The following is a 16,648-nucleotide window of genomic DNA, read 5'->3' as shown; positions in this document are numbered from 1 at the left end:
TATTGACAACCCCATAAGGAGTGAGGTCTACACTCATTGAATTTATGTTTGGGATAAGAAGACAGCAGAAGGACTGTCTGTGTCAGGATGAGTTTCCCATTCCATAAGATCATTCTCTGAGGCTCTTCTCTGGGTGTTGGCTCTTTCAGAATTTAGGCAGGTAGAGCTGGAGAGAGTGGTCTCCCCCTCCCAAATTATGGAATCCCCTTCCCATAAATAAGCACTGGGAACTTTAGTTAAGATGCATCTTCTCTTCACTGTTGTTAAGTTTGCATTTTATATTCAGCATTTTAATTTTACTGGTATCTTTGTTGAAAGCCACTCTGAAGTAGAAAGCCAACATATAACATACAGATATTATAAATGAGCACAAGCAGCAGTCCCAATTGCATGGTAAGCTGTTTTTGCAACCAGTCTTTGTGTACAGTAAACCCACAACTTACACACATTTAACTTGTGCTCATTCAGCTTAACACATATGGCAAAAAATATAAATATATAAATATAAAAAAATAGAAAGGGGCTGAGTTCTGGGGGAAATGGTGTTGGCAATCCCACCCGCCATTGAACCCAATCCCTGTTTAAATTGTGAGCTTATTGTACTGCATAAAGACACAAGAATACAAATAGCCCCCACAGAAAGAGACAAACGAATGAAAGAAAAACTCCCTCCCATGTCAAGAATATAAACACCTCACCATTAAGGCATTAAGAGAGAGAGACAGCCTGTTCTCCTGGACTGGAATTAATATAAGAGGAAGGAACTAGTCTTCCTAGAACCCATCACCTCTTATTTCACTTTGGGTTAGGCTACATCATTGGGTAAGTTTGACAGAGAAAGCTTCCTGTCATACCACCTTTGGAGGGGCAGATTGTTGATCACTTTTCCAGAGAAAGCTTATCTCCATTTGCTCAGCTGTGAGAAGATGGATCATTAACCATTTTCAGAGGATGGCTTTATTTGCTCCCCAGAAGAGAAATAATAGGTCCAGTTCAACTTTACAGTGAAAGAAATGACTCTGAAACTTAGTAGCTGTCTTACATCCCCTCCAAAGATGTTTGTGTGAACCTTGCACCAAACAATTCCTCCATCCCAAAGGTATGATGCAGCTAAACAGGCTTTACTTTGAACCAATGGCTCTTTTAGCAGCCTATTTAACAGCTTAGTTAAAAATGTTGGAAATGCCAACATTACTATAATTACCATCTCTCAACAGGCATCCTTACAACTGCTGCAAATAAATAAATAGAATGAAAATGTCAGAATAGGTATGTCCTGAATAAGTTTGACAGCAAGGATTTTCTTTTTTAAACAAACCACCTGCTGAATACTCTTATTGCATTTAATATGCAGGGTCTATCCGGCCATACAGATTTTCTTCTTTCTAGAACTTTCTCTTAAAAAAATATATATTTTGAGGCTTTTTATTAAACATCCAAGATGTATATAAATGAATAAAATAAATCTAAAATTAAGAGTCACAAGATACTTGCATTGGAGAACCTTTTAATATACTTTATGGTAACATAATTTTTATTCATTCATGGTTGCATTGAGATATATAAATTTCTGAATGTATTAACAAAGTTGTGTCAAAGTGTATATACCAAAACTTACAATTATTACAGATATGAAATTATGTATAGTATTGTCTAATGCTTAGATTGGTGACCGTAAGTAAAAGGTACTTTGTATCAATAACAATTAGAATTTATAAAAATTTATGGGGAGGGGGAAGGTGGAAAATTGAAATATGCCCTTCATGCACGCACAACTGTCCTGTAAACTATTAGTACTGTTCTACCATAACTGTCACACCAGACTGCATTAAAATTGTCAGGTTTCTTTTGGCCTCTTGCTACTTCCAATTTTTGTGTCAGTTTTTCCAATAATGGAAGATGGTCGATGTTCACGGTAGACGAGGAACAGAGGGAAAAGCTGTTTCCTAGTTCTGCTGGATCTCTCAGTTCTTTTGATACCGTGGCTTTTGATACCATTGACCATGGTATTCTTCTGGGGAAGCCAGCTGGGGGCAATGTTATGCCGTGGTTCCGCTCCTTCTTCCTGGGCTGTGTCCAGAAAGTGGTGTTGCGGGATGAGTCTTCAGACCCCTCGGCTCTTACGTGGGGTGCCTCAGAACTCTGTCCTGCCGCCCCCTGCTTTTTAACATCTATATGAAGCCTCTGAGAGAGATCATCAGGGGGTTTGGGCTGGGTGTTCATCTGTATACGGATGATACCCAGCTCTACCTTTCATTTAAATCGGAACCTGTTAAGGCAGTAAACATCCTGTGTGAGCGTCTGGAGGCTGTTGGAAGTTGGGTTGCAGTCAGTGGATTGAGGTTGCATCCTGACAAGACAGAAGTACTGTTTCTGGGGGACACGGGGCAGGCAGGTGTGGGGGACTCTCTGGTCCTGAATGGGGTAACTGTGCCACTGAAGAACCAGGTGCGCAGCCTGGGAGTCATTTTGGACTCACAGCTGCCTATGGAGGCACAGGTCAGTTCTATATCCAGGGCAGCTGTCTACCAGCTCCATCTGGTACGCAAGCTAAGACCCTACCTGCCTGCGCACTGTCTTGTGAGAGTGGTGCATGCTCTAGTTTTCTCTTGCTTGGACTACTGCAATGCGCTCTGCGTGGGGCTACCTTTGAAGATGACCTGGAAACTACAACTAATCCAGAATGCGGCAGCTAGAGTGGTGCCTGGGATTGGCTGCCTAAACCATATAACACTGGTCCTAAAGGATCTTTGCTGGCTCCCAATACATTTCTTAGCACCATTCAAAGCATTGGTGCTGACATTTAAAGCCCTAAACGGTCTTGGCCCAGTATCTCTGAAGGAGCGTCTCCACCCCCATCGCTCAGCCTGGACACGGAGGCCTAGCTCCAAGGGGCCTTCTGGTGGTTCCCTCACTATGTAGTGAGATAGTGGCACCCTCCAAGTGGAATGCCCTCCTATCAGTTGTCAAGGAGATAAGTAACTATACAACCTTTAGAAGGCATCTGAAGGCAGCCATGTATAGGGAAGTTTTTAATGTTTAATGTTTTATTATGTTTTTATATATTCTGGAAGCTGCCCAGAGTGGCTGGGGCAATCCAGTCAGATGGGCAGGGTATACATATTTTTATTATTGTTATTAAGAACCTTTTAATATTTGATTTCATTGTGAGCATTGCTTTGTTACTTGGAAAATATGGGAATGCTTGGACTTCTTTTAATTGAATTACACAGTCTACCCAGTAGGGATACTTTGGGTTTGCTTCTTTGTTTTTTGCTTAGCAGCTGGACACACTGTTCTGTGAAACTTGAAAGCTTGTTCATGACTTCAGTGTTTTTACAAAATCCAGTATGACTTCCCTGTTACCTTTAGATCCCCTTCCCTGTTATGGACTGACTCCTTGCAAAGTTTGACTAGTACCATCGTGAGTCTCACCGCAAAGTGTTCTGTTTTATTTTAACCCAGGAAGAAGAAAGGCGCATGGCATCTGTTGCCTTACGAAAAGAGGAAGAGAAGAAGCGTGAAAGCCACAAGCAGACCTTGCTGAAGGTACCAAGCGGTGGCCTTCGTGTGATGCAAATGGAAGAGAACCGGGCCCTTCCCTCCCTTCACTTATCCCACCCCCCTGGTAGCTGCGTCTCCTTGTTATGGCTGCTCCTTCCCTGCTGGAAACAAACCACATGGCATCCTCCATCGCAGGGGAAGAGTGATCAGTGGTAAAGCACCTGCTCTTCTTGCAGAAGGTCCCAGGTTCAATCCACTGCATCTCTAGGTTGGGCTGGGAGAGAATCCTGTCTGAAATCCTGGAGAGGTACTTCCAGCACTGAGCTCGATGGACCAGTGATCTGACTCCATATAAGGCAGCTTCCTATGTTCCTATAAAGTGTTCCTATGTTCCCTCTTGGAAGGCCGCATAACCCTCCCAGGCACATACCCGTCAAAGGCATGGGACATCATTGTGCAGGTCGTGTGACTCATGCGGGAGCATGGCCTGGAAGACGCGGCCTGGCTTTGCTCTGGGACATGTTGGAGGGTATGGCGGAACCAGTCACATAACAGAAATGACCACAAAGATATCAACATTTGAAAATGGCTTGGCTTTTGAAAAACGGGTTCCACAGAACTTGGCCAACTGGGAACTCCTGCTATAGAGTATTTGATCTAGTCTGCCCATGCTTCCTACTGTCTTACCCATAAGAACACAAGAGCCTCTCTGGAACAGGCCATGGCATCCTACTTCTCACAGGCTTATGGGGAGCCCACAAACTACCCAGCAACTGTCATTGAGGGTCTAGCAGCCTCTGATTGTAGGGGGTCTATCTTAGTTAAAAGCCACCGATGTAGATTAATCAGTGTTGAGAGCAAACAGATAGCCAACTGAAATCAACATAATTTTCTGATTGCTGTAATTCCATTTCTTTGATCTTAGTTTCCAGAATGCCGTTTTGTTTTACTTTAGCAAACTCTTTTCTCAAACTGTATATTTGTATCTCATTTCAGGAAAAGAAACGATTAACCATTAGCAATATTGCCCATCAGTGGGAGAGCCAACAGAACCGCTCTGCCCACCTGCCTTCCAGCCAAGAAAACAACGAAGACAACGAATCTTCTCAGAACAGCAGGAGTACTCCATATGTATTTCCCGAGGAAACCAGGTATGGAGGCCTTGTTTTCCTGGCCAACAAGGGCTACGCAGCCTCTTAGAGCCGCCCAGGCAGGAAGTCCCCATGAGCAGCTGGAAAGTTCCTCCTCCTCTTCCTCTCTGTCTTTCCCTAATTTCATTTCCTGCCATCCCAAACAGACAGCTTGCTATTCATTCTCTTTACGGTCTGATTTTTCCCTTGTCTCACTCATAGCTTCTGAATTGCTCTCTTCCCTGCTATTATATTCACCTTCTGAAAAGAAAAGAAATCAACAAATAAAAATCCTTCACTTTAATTCTCTTGCTTCCGCTGCTGCGCTACCTCCTCCCCTTTTTCAGGCTCTAGCAGCCAAAATCAAACAGTCAGCTGGACTTCAGTGTCTTCTTGGGGGAAGAATCCAGAAAATCCACAATGAAGTGGGAAAGGCTTACAGCCCAACAGCAGCCTCAGTCATAGAATCATAGAATCATAGAATCATAGAATCATAGAGTTGGAAGAGACCACAAGGGCCATCGAGTCCAACCCCCTGCCAAGCAGGAAACACCATCAGAGCACTCCTGACATATGGTTGTCAATCCTCTGCTTAAAGACCTCCAAAGAAGGAGATGGCATGAGGCATGGGATCTTGTACTGGGGAGAGGGGACAACAAACAACCCAAAATTGGAGGTGAAACCCTGGGGCATCTTGCTTAGAGTTTAATCCTGCCCCCCTCTCCTGCAGATTGCCATGTGGAGATGGAGCAGAGAGGGAATCAAGAGTCACATGCTTCCCTCCCCATGTTACCATGGGAGATGGTCTTTCTCTATTACTGAAGTGGGATGTGATTCTGCCATTGGCCACTAGAGGCCCTCAGAGAACCACAGGTGGAACCTTGGTTTCTGGTTCCTGGCTGGAGGAAGTTTGGTAATCGTGTCTCTCTCTCTCTCTCTCTCTCTCTCAATATTATCACATACCCTATTACTCCCTCTAAATTTTGTCATTCAACATTAATTATGGAATGTGGGATAAAAGTACTGCCTGAGGCATTATGCAACTGGATGGTCAAATTCCTCTTAAAATGAATGGAGGAGATTTGTTAGCAGTGGGGAGGGTGGGTGGGAGCACTAGTTTTGTCAAAGACTTTGCCCCCCAGCAGAAAGTTTCCATTACACTGATGTATATTACAGAGTGGTGTTCTGTGTGTGTAATTTGGGCTGTTTCATCAGTTTGAAACATCTTTCAAAGGTTTAGGCAACATTAATGTGCGTCTTTGTGCATTCTCCAGTATTAGTGATCCTTTGGAATTGGAGTTTAGGCTTTTTGTGACTCTTTGATTCAGCTTGTTTTGGATATCCCCGTCTTTCTGTTGTTTATAAAGGTAGTGACGGAATTTAAATAATCAGAGGTCCACAAAAAGTATGAGGAGAAGTATACACCTTTGGTCTTTTGCTAAAGTAAACCAGAGAATTCTCTATAAGTCTTCAGAGTACCAGGAATTTTAGGGTATTTTTCATTTGCTGTTCTATGTTTGTGCATTTTAAAATTCCATTTGCAATTGGAATTAAAGGATTAAGCTATTGTAATGTATCAAGAATTTTCTTCTTCTTTATTTAGGGAAAGTTATATTGTCTTCTGGTGTGAAGTCCTTAAGGCGGCTCACTCCCCCCCCCTCTCTATAAACTACACTAAAATAAACACACAGACCCCAAAAGAAATCTGCAATAAAACCCTAAAAATAGGAACAGCAAATGACAGCTAGGAAAAGGAGCTTATAATTATAAGATAAAATTGAGTAAAATGATCTTGTGATTAAGAGAATAGCTGAACGCTGTACCGTCCAACTTGCCACAGTCTTCCACTATTCCACACACCTGCAGTCTCTCCCCAAATTCATCCACACAATTCAAAAGCACTGTCTGCTATAAGCAGTGATTTGTGTTTTCCAGAAAATGTTGAACTGGACAATTTCTCTGTGCAAATTAGGTTAATTCACTTCAGAAAAGTTAACTTACAACAGAAAATGTTTAGTTTGCATGCCATAGAGTAGGGGTCGGCAAACTACGGCCTGGGGGCTGGATGCGGCCCACCAGGCTCGTAAATCCGGTCCCCAGACCCTGCCGCCTGCTCGGTCAGTCCCTGCCCTGAGCTAAACCGGCGTGGCATTTCCTTGAAAATAAGCCGCAGGCGCCTCGCCGTGCGTGGACTGACTTCCGCAACACTGGCATGGCCTCGGTTTGGCTCCAGGAAGCTCCTGCAGCCAATCCAAAGCCACGGACGCCTCTGGGCAGGAGGGGAGGCTGGTGCGGTTTCAGATTGGCTGCAGGAAGTTCCTTGTTGTCCATGCGCTGAGGTAAACCTGGCACGGCCGTGGGCGGAGAGGCTGGCGTGTGGGCAGCGGGTCTGGGCCGCACCATGGGCATTATGACAGGTCCTTCGCGAGGCTTTAGCCAGAGCTTGGCGCCCAGCTCAGTGCTGCTGCCTGGTGCTCCGTGTGCGTAGCCTGCCCGCCGTCCTGGCCTTGGACAATGGGCCTCAGTGCGTGGTGCACGCCGCCTGGGAGCTCTGCGGTGACAGCCGATGGAGCGGCTGCTGCTCGTCAACAACACTGGAAAAGAGAGGACTGAGAGGAGATAGGATAGCCATCTTCAAATATCTCAAGGGCTGTCACATAGAAGAGGGAACAAGCTTGTTTTCTCCTTTTCTGGAGGATAGGATCCTAACCAATGGATTCTGACTAAACATTCGGAAGAGCTTTCTGACTGTTTGACAGTGGAACGGTCTCCCTCGGGAGGTTGTGGACTTTCCTTCCTTGGAGCTTTTGAAGCAGAGGCTGATGACCATCTGTCACGGATGCTTTAGCTGAAATTCCTACATTGCAGGGGGTTGGACTAGATGTCCCTTGGGGATCCCTTCCAGCTCTTCAGTTCCTTGATTCTATACTTTCATAGATGGTAGGAATTCATCTTCAGAAATACCAATGAAGTTCTGCTGAAAGTGTTCCCTTGATCCATCCAGCAGCCACCTGGATGTTGCTGGACTCCAGCTCCCTTCATCCCTGGCCATTGGCGTTGCTTCCTGGGGTGATGGGGGTTGTGAGCCCACCAACATCTGGAGGGAAGCTGCAAGAGAGTGTAAGTGTGCTGTATTTTAAATTTGTGATTTTAGTATTTGGCTTTAAAAAGTATTACAGTGGTACCTCGGGTTACAGACACTTCAGGTTACAGACTCCTCTAACCCTGAAATAGTGCTTCAGGTTAAGAACTTGGCTTCAGGATAAGAACAGAAATCGTGCTCCGGCGGCGCGGCAGCAGTGGGAGGCCCCATTAGCTATAGTGGTACCTCAGGTTAAGAACAGTTTCAGGTTAAGAAACCTGGACCTCCAGAACGAATTAAGTTCTTAACCCGAGGTACCACTGTAATAGTTAGAGGAGTATATGATCCCTCAGTCTTCCAAAATACTGTTTTTTCATTGGTATTTAAGTCCAGATTTTTCCCCTCTCTCCCTTCCCCATTGGAAGCATGTTTTCAAAATATACAGTGAGTTTAGTAAGATCAAACAAACAAACAAACAAACAAACGGATAATGCAAAATCAGCTGAATGAAGCTGTTAATTCTTTGTGCATGAATAGACTTCATAAACACAGGCTCCTTTGAACAGCTCTCCACAAATTGAACCGTCTGCTTCCCTGGTTGACGCCTGCACCTGTGTTATTTTAACAGAAACTGTTCTTTAACTGTTACTTTGTTGATGATTCATGAGATAATTTCTGGAATTATTTTGGGTTATTTTTCTCATATAGCTTTGAGTATGCCTGCCAAAGCCCATAATTGTAATTTATTTAAGCTTTTTTAAAAAGAAAAAATCATGAGACAAAAAAATCTTTGAACTAATGGCACCAGTGCTTCTTTTAGGATTCTTAAATGGAAACTTTGTGAGACTGGAATTCTTGTTGACATAAAGGTGAGGCAGAAATGTCTGAACTCCTTTCCATAAGTTCATACATGGGAATGGCAAAATCCTCCTTGCGGGACAGCTCAAATGCAATGCTGGCTCCGTCTTAGTCCTGGCTGAGAAACGGGGGACCCATCTTGATGATGTGCCCTGCCTTGCTGCAGAACATGAGAGAAGCAGGGCGGGGTAGTGGTGAGAGTGAGACAGGGGTTCCAATCCCCACTTGGCCATGCAGCCCACTGGGTCACCTTGGGCCAGTCCCTGCCTCTCAGTCTAACCTACTTCATAGGGGGGTTGTTGTGGGGATTAAACAAGGAGGGAGAACTATGTACGCCACCTTGAGCTCATGGGTGGAAAAGGTGAGCTAGAAATGCAAATAAATAAAAAAAGAACATAAGAAGCGTCCACAGGATCAGACCACGAATGCATCTTTTCCAGCAGCCTACTTGACAGGGTCCACAGCTTTATGTTGGCAGGAAATCTGCAAGCAGGTATTCAATGGCACCCTGCCTCTGAAAGATGGCAAAATGCTGTTTTGCTGTGGCATTATGAGAGTTGATGTTCTACTTTTTGGTTGTTTTTGTATCTGTCTGGAATAGCTTTATTCATCCTCCCCATTATGCCCTGCCCTAACATCTGTTGGATGAAGGGTGCTCTAGAAATGTTTCAAATGAGTATCTTAAAGAAAAGCACTTTGTGCATTCAGATATATTCAACCCCCCTTTCCCCAGGCTCAGCTGTCAGAGTGGAGGTGAGCTGGCCCAAGTGGGGAGGCCTCCAGCAGTGGAATTCAGGGAGGAAAGGCAGGTGGGGAAGTGACAGAGCCCCACTTTATACTGGAGCAGGGCAGAAATGTGAATAAATCCCAGCATGCCTTGCTTTGACTCCCCCTCCCATATGCATATTTAATTCTAACATTAAGTTTCTTTAGACTTTGCAACAAAATGGAACAAATTATCCTGAATATATTTTATAGTGGCCTTTTTTCAGTATCTGTCATCTGTATGAAGTTTTATTTTGTAAAAACATTGCATCCTACAGTAGCATCTATTAATGTTAATAATTTCACCCCTTTCCTTTCCCCAAGAACTCTGCATTAGTGTAGTATTAAGAGATTTCCCCCTCTATCCAGTTAAAGCAAAGTTCTTTGTGTAAAGTTTTCTTTTACTTACTTTTGGACGGGCTGTGAAGCTGGTTTATTCTTAGTAATTTCCTGATTGTGAACGCTGTGGTTCTTTAGCCAAGCTGTCTATAATAAAATGTAACATGTAAAATAAGTTTCCACGTTCTTTCTGGAAGCTGTAATTTTCTTTTATAGGAGAAGATGTTGGAAGAATCACTCTGCCTTTTCCCCTCTCAAAATAAAGTGGCAAAAATACTACTTTTATTACAAAATGAGCTGAACTATTTGCTGGGCTACAGTCTTGCAGAGTTTACAATGATCCTGGGCATTTTCCAGGCAGCGAGTTTTTAAATATTTCCCTCTCTTTGGTAAGTGGGCCTGCAGTTCATGGCACCATTTACTCTGAAGGAAGACTATTAAAGGCAGCCTGTGTTAGAGTAACCACCTTTGGGGGGGGGCTGTCAGGGCTTGTCTCCTCTTCACAACTTGAGGCCTTTGTCAAGGCGTTGTCTCACATTTCTTAATCTCTGTAGAATTTCTATAAATCAGAATTCTGTAGGTAATAGAATAACAGATCATCCCCTTTGTATTAAACTGCTGAGCACATACAGGTAGAAGCTGTTGCTTTAAGTAAGTGCCAGGATTTGAGCCTGTTGTGGCCCCCAGAAACTGGGACTAAGGGAAGATAAGCAGAGATTCTCACCTTTTGCTGGCCAAAGGAGGGACCTACAGGAGTCCACTATAAAAGTTCCTCCCTGCCCCATGATAATCTGCCCTTGCCTTCACTTTGCACCTCTCCCCCTGAGGAACTGGGGTAGGAGATAACTGCTCCCTACAGACACCATTCTCACTCCCTGCTGTGCCCAAGAGAGAGTTTCGGTACCCATATTCTTTCCAAAGAACAAAGATAATCCCTTGAGTTTTGGCAAGGGGGCGAACAACTAGAATCTATGATACAGCAAGCATGTGTCTTATCTCATATTTATTCAGAAACAGACAGATTTTTAGTAGCATTAGTGTAATGGAGTCAAGATGCACAGGAGGGTCTGTAGTTCATGGGATGACACTGAGAAGGTCCCAGGTGTTGACATGGATCATGCGTAGATTAGGAAAGGCCATGCGACACTTTCCTCCAATATGCTAAGTAGCACAGCAGACTGAAACATAAAATAAAATTTCAGTCACTCCCCCACCATAACTTTACACTTATGATGGCAGCCTTTGCCAACGGGGTGTCCTCCATGCTGGTTGGGGCTGATAGAAACCGTAGTCTAAAACATCTGGAGGGCCCCCTGTTGGCAAAGACTGTGTTATGGTATAATAGGTAAAGTTCAGAGAGGCGATGCTTGATTTTTTAATTATAAAAGTCAACACAAACAAACTTACTTTCAATATCATTGTTCTACTGTTCTCTGAAATTGCTTTTTTTTAAAAAGCTCTGTACGTGATAAATTTGAGGAACTGAGCCAGTACAAGGAAAGTAAACTTAATGCACAATGAACATTCTCTGAGTAGTGCCTAGATTCCTTTAGATTTCTATAAATATGCCCAATTGATGTTGATGCCAATTTTTTTTTTTAATGTTGGCACAAAGGTTGGATTCTTCCAGTAAGTGCTTAGACATATTGTACATTACGATACTCCCAAATATTTGACAGGGAAAATTAGATAAAAATGTTTTATGTTAAATAAGCAATTCCTAATATTCCTAATACAACATCTGTGAAGCATATTACTGTTGGAAGTATTTCATATATATTCTCTCAAAAGCCATGTAAGATATATCTGCATTATACCTCCAAGTAGATGCATACAACCAAGTGTTGAAGTGCATCCCCAGCTATTAACAGAAGTGTTTCTGCATAGGGTTCCATCCAGCCTAGAACAGGACACTTGGATTGCTGTTCATGGTTTGGGGGTAAGTTCACAGGAGTGGTGGTGAGGATGAACAATGACTCCCCTTTTCCCATCTTCCTGAAACCACCCCCTACTGGGTTCGGGGCTGGATTCCAATCCATTTTTTAAAAAATAATATTTTTATTATGATTTTTCAACAAGTTTTAACATATTCAAAAATTCAAATTGCTTTTTACAATTTCAGTTCACACCTGCCCCCCCCCCCAAGACTTCCCCCAGCTTCCCTTTCTGGTTTATAACATATTTGTTTGTTCTGCTTATAATTTTATATACCTTATATACTAAAATTAAAATAGTATTCTTAATCTATTCTTAACATTTTTACCTCATATTTGTGTTTTCTATTTATATTTGTCCATTGTAAGTGTTTTTCTCAAATCCTGCAAGTGAGTTCATTTCAATGCATTATTTCTGTATATACATCATTGTTGTTTAGTCATTTAGTCGTGTCCAACTCTTTGTGACCCCAGGGACCCGAGCACGCCAGGCACTCCTGTCTTCCACTGCCTCCCGCAGTTTGCTCAAACTCATGCTAGTAGCTTCGAGAACACAACCATCTCGTCCTCTGTCGTCCCCTTCTTCTTGTGCCCTCCATCTTTCCCAACATCAGGGTCTTTTCCAGGGAGTCTTCTCTTCTCATGAGGTGGCCCAAGTATTGGAGCCTCAACTTCAGGATCTGTCCTTCCAGTGAGCACTCAGGGCTGATTTCCTTCAGAATGGATAGGTTTGATCTTCTTGCAGTCCATGGGACTCTCAAGAGTCTCCTCCAGCACCATAATTCAAAAGCACCCATTCTTCGGCGACCAGCCTTCTTTATGGTCCAGCTCTCACTTTCATATATCACTACTGGGAAAACTATAGCTTTAACTATACGGACCTTTGTTGGCAAGGTGATATCTCTGCTTTTTAAGATGCTGTCTAGGTTTGTCATTGCTTTTCTCCCAAGAAGCAGGCGTCTTTTAATTTCGTGACTGCTGTCACCATCTGCAGTGATCATGGAGCCCAAGAAAGTAAAATCTCTCACTGCCTCCATTTCTTCCCCTTCTACTTGCCAGGAGGTGATGGGACCAGTGGCCATGACCTTCGTTTTTTTGATGTTGAGCTTCAGACCATATTTTGCGCTCTCCTCTTTCACCCTCAATAAAAGGTTCTTTAATTCCTCCTCAATTTCTGCCATCAAAGTTGTGTCATCCGCGTATCTGAGGTTGTTGATATTTCTTCCGGCGATCTTAATTCCGGCTTGGGATTCATCTAGTCCAGCCTTTTGCATGATGAATTCTGCATATAAGTTAAATAAGCAGGGAGACAATATACAGCCTTGTCGTACTCCTTTCCCAATTTTGAACCAATCAGTCGTTCCATATCCAGTTCTACCTGTAGCTTCTTGTCCCCCATAGAGATTTCTCAGGAGACAGATGAGGTGATCAGGCACTCCCATTCCTTTAAGGTCTTGCCATAGTTTGCTGTGGTTGACACAGTCAAAGGCTTTTGCGTAGTCAAGGAAGCAGAAGTAGATGTCTTTCTGGAACTCTCTAGCTTTCTCCATAATCCAGCGCATGTTTGCAATTTGTTCTCTGGTTCCTCTGCCCCTTTGAAATCTAGCTTGCACTTCTGGGAGTTCTCGGTCCACATACTGCTTAAGCCTGCCTTGTAGAATTTTAAGCATAACCTTGCTAGCGTGTGAAATGAGTGCAATTGTGCGGTAGTTGGAGCATTCTTTGGCACTGCCCTTCTTTGGGATTGGGATGTAGACTGATCTTCTCCAGTCCTCTAGCCACTGCTGAGATTTCCAAACTTGCTGGCATATTGAGTGTAGCACCTTAACAGCATCATCTTTTAAAATTTTAAATAGTTCAGCTGGAATGTCATCACTTTCACTGGCCTTTCTAAGTGCTTTCTAAGGCTCATTTGACTTCATTCTCCAGGATGTCTGGCTCAAGGTCAGCAACCACACTACCTGGGGTGTACGAGACATCCATATCTTTCTGGTATAATTCCTCTGTGTATTCTTGCCACCTCTTCTTGATGTCTTCTGTTTCTGTTAGGTCCTTTCCACTTTTGTCTTTTATTATGGTAATCTTGTACGAAATGTTCCTTTCATATCTCCAATTTTCTTGGAACAGATATCTGGTTTTTCCCATTCTATTGTTTTCCTCTATATCTTTGCATTGCTCTTGTCTCTCTCGCATTTTGCTTGCCTTCTCTCCCCCGCTATTTGTATGGCCTCATTGGACAGCCACTTTGCTTTCTTGCATTTCCTTTTCATTGGGATGGTTTTCGTTGCTGCCTCCTGTATAATGTTGCGAGCCTCCATCCATAGTTCTTCAGGCACTCTGTCCACCAAATCTAAATCCTTAAACCTGTTCCTCATTTCCACTGTTTATACATAAGGGATTTGATTTAGATTGTATCTTACGGGCCCAGTGATTTTCTCTACTTTCTTCAAATTAGGCTTGCATTTTGCTATAAGAAGCTGATGATCTGAGCCACAGTCAGCTCCAGGTCTTGTTTTTGCTGACTGTATAGAGCTTCTCCATCTTTGGCTGCAGAGAATATAATGAATCTGATTTTGATGCTGCCCATCTAGTGATGTCCATGTGTAGAGTCGTCTCTTGTGTTGTTGGAAAAGAGTGTTTGTGATGACCAGCTTGTTCTCTTGACAGGCCTTTGCCCTGCTTCATTTTGAACTCCAAGGCCAAATGTGCCAGTTATTTCTTTTATCTCTTGACTCCCTACTTTAGCATTCCAATCCCCTATAATGGGGAGAACATCCTTCTTTGGTGTCATTTCTAGAAGGTGTTCTAAGGCTTCATAGAATTGGTCAATTTCAGTTTCTTCAGCATAAACTTGGTTCATAAACTTGGATTACTGTGATGTTAAAAGGTCTGCCTTGGATTCGTATCAAGATTATTCTGTCATTATTGAGATTGCATCCCAGTACAGCTTTTGCCACTCTTTTGTTAACTATGCGGGACACTCCATTTCTTCTATGGGAGTCTTGCCCACAGTAGTAGATATGATGATTGGATGATCATCATATCTACTACTGTGGGCAAGACTACCATAGAAGAAACTGAATTTGCCCATTCCCGTCCATTTTAGTTCACTGATGACCAGGATATCAGTATTTATTCTTGCTATCTCATTTTTTACCACATCCAGCTTACCATGGTTCATGGATCTTACATTCCAGGTTCCTATGCAATATTTTTCTTTACAGCATTGGACTTTCCTTTCGCTTCCAGGCATATCCGCAACTGAGCGTCCTTTCGGCTTTGGCCCAGCCGCTTCATCAGCTCTGGATCTACTTGTACTTGTCCTCCGCTCTTCCTCAGTAGCATGTTGGACGCCTTCCGACCTGAGGGGCTCATCTTCCAGTGTCATAACTTTTATATGCCTGTTGTCTTTGTCCATGGAGTTTTCTTGGCAGGGATACTGGAGTGGCTTGCCGGTTCCTGCTCCAGGTGGATCACGTTTAGTCAAAACTCTTCACTATGACCTGTCCATATTGGGTGGCCCTGCACAGCATAGCTCATAGCTTCTCTGAGTTATTCAAGTCCCTTTGCCACGACAAGGCTGAGGCAGGGTGCATTGCCTAGTGAGTTTACGTCAGAAGAGGAGAGATTTGAAAAGAAGACTTCCTGGTTAGCATGACCCCCTCTCTCAGCAGTTACGCTACTTGCGTAGGGCTTGTGGGCACCGCTTTCCAAAGAATAGATTGCAAGCTGATACCGCCCTACTTCCAAGGAAGCACATTTCTATATTCAGTTCTTTTGCTTTGCATTGTTAAGAGATAAGGGGGCGGCAGGGGGTGCTGGAGGTGTAAATGACTATCAGACTTGAAAAGCTGGTATCACAGCATCAAGTTCATCCATTTTGTTGAATAAATTAAACCAAATAGTTTTAATTGGATTTTGAATTAATGTGCAATTAATTTGTATTGTTTTGAATTTTTTTGTATTATCTTCCAAAGTGGGTTGTGCAAACTGTTATTCTGAACAGTGCCTTTTATAGGGTAGGGTAGGGGGCACTGGGGATGAGTTTATGGAAGCCAGGAGGCAGTGGCCTGGAAAAGTTTGGGAACAACTAATGTAGACAATACTGAATTAGATAGTTGATCTGACTATCTCTCACAGCTAAAATAATCTGTCTTGGCATTCCTTGATGGGTTGTCTAAATGTAATTGTTTTATTGCATGCTTTGGATGTTTGTATTTTAAACATTTTGTAATGGGGTTTTATACTTTGTGAGCCACTTAGGAGCCCATTTTGTCATTAAGTGGTGTATAAATAAATAAATTGTAATTTTAAATATCTATTCTAAATGCCATGGACTGGAAGTGTTACTGAGCCACATGCTAGTTGTCAGTTGGTAGGTTGTTGTTGTTGTTTAGTTGTTTAGTCGTGTCCGACTCTTCGTGACCCCATGGACCAGAGCACGCCAGGCCCTCCTGTCTTCCACTGCCTAATCGGTAGGGCTTGCCTTTAAAAGACTGTTTTATTTCTCCTTGCAGGTCTCTTGATTCACTTTTGAACAAAGGCACGCAAGGGCTGCCTGTCCTCGATTCACACTTGGTAGAGATAGAAGGTGACACCGTGTACCTATATGGCTCTGGAGCTCTGGAATCCCTTGATCGAAATTGGAGTGTACAGACAGCTGGGAGCATCACTACAATCTCCTTTAATTTCATAGACTTTGATGAAATTGTTCCAGTGTTGCCAAAACTGAGGATCAGATTTCCCAATTCTCTAGTAAGAAGTTTTGTTCTTGATCTTTTAGCAATCTAGGACAAGATGCAGGATGTCCAAATGTCTAATTTGGTTCAGGAAAAGAACCTACAAGATGCCCTTCTGGATCAGGCCAAGACTCCATTTAGTTCAGCCTTCTGTTTCCCACAGTGGACATCAAGATTCCTCTGGAAAAGCCCACAAGCAGAACATGAGGGCAATAACACTCTCCCTTCAGTACTCCCCAGTATCTGATATTTAGTAGCACACTGCCTCTAATTGTGGAATGTGGAACCAGGGTTTAG

At 43.2% G+C, this 16,648-nt stretch overlaps 1 protein-coding gene across 8 annotated transcripts in view; it reads left to right on the top strand.

Moving 5' to 3' along the window:
- LRRC49 (leucine rich repeat containing 49) overlaps positions 1-16,648 on the top strand; it is a 61,939-nt gene that overhangs the window by 25,299 nt on the left and 19,992 nt on the right. For all 8 annotated transcript variants that reach the window (XM_081838919.1, XM_081838915.1, XM_081838914.1 and 5 more), the window contains 3 exons: positions 3,466-3,549; positions 4,501-4,655; positions 16,130-16,367. In XM_081838919.1, the coding sequence (XP_081695045.1) occupies positions 3,466-3,549; positions 4,501-4,655; positions 16,130-16,367 (477 nt within the window). The remainder of the gene's footprint in view (positions 1-3,465; positions 3,550-4,500; positions 4,656-16,129; positions 16,368-16,648) is intronic.

The sequence above is a fragment of the Podarcis erhardii genome (genome assembly GCF_964252035.2).
Source record: "Podarcis erhardii genome assembly, chromosome: 14".
Classification (NCBI taxonomy): Eukaryota; Metazoa; Chordata; class Lepidosauria; order Squamata; family Lacertidae; genus Podarcis; species Podarcis erhardii.
This window is presented reverse-complemented; position numbering and strand designations above follow the sequence as displayed.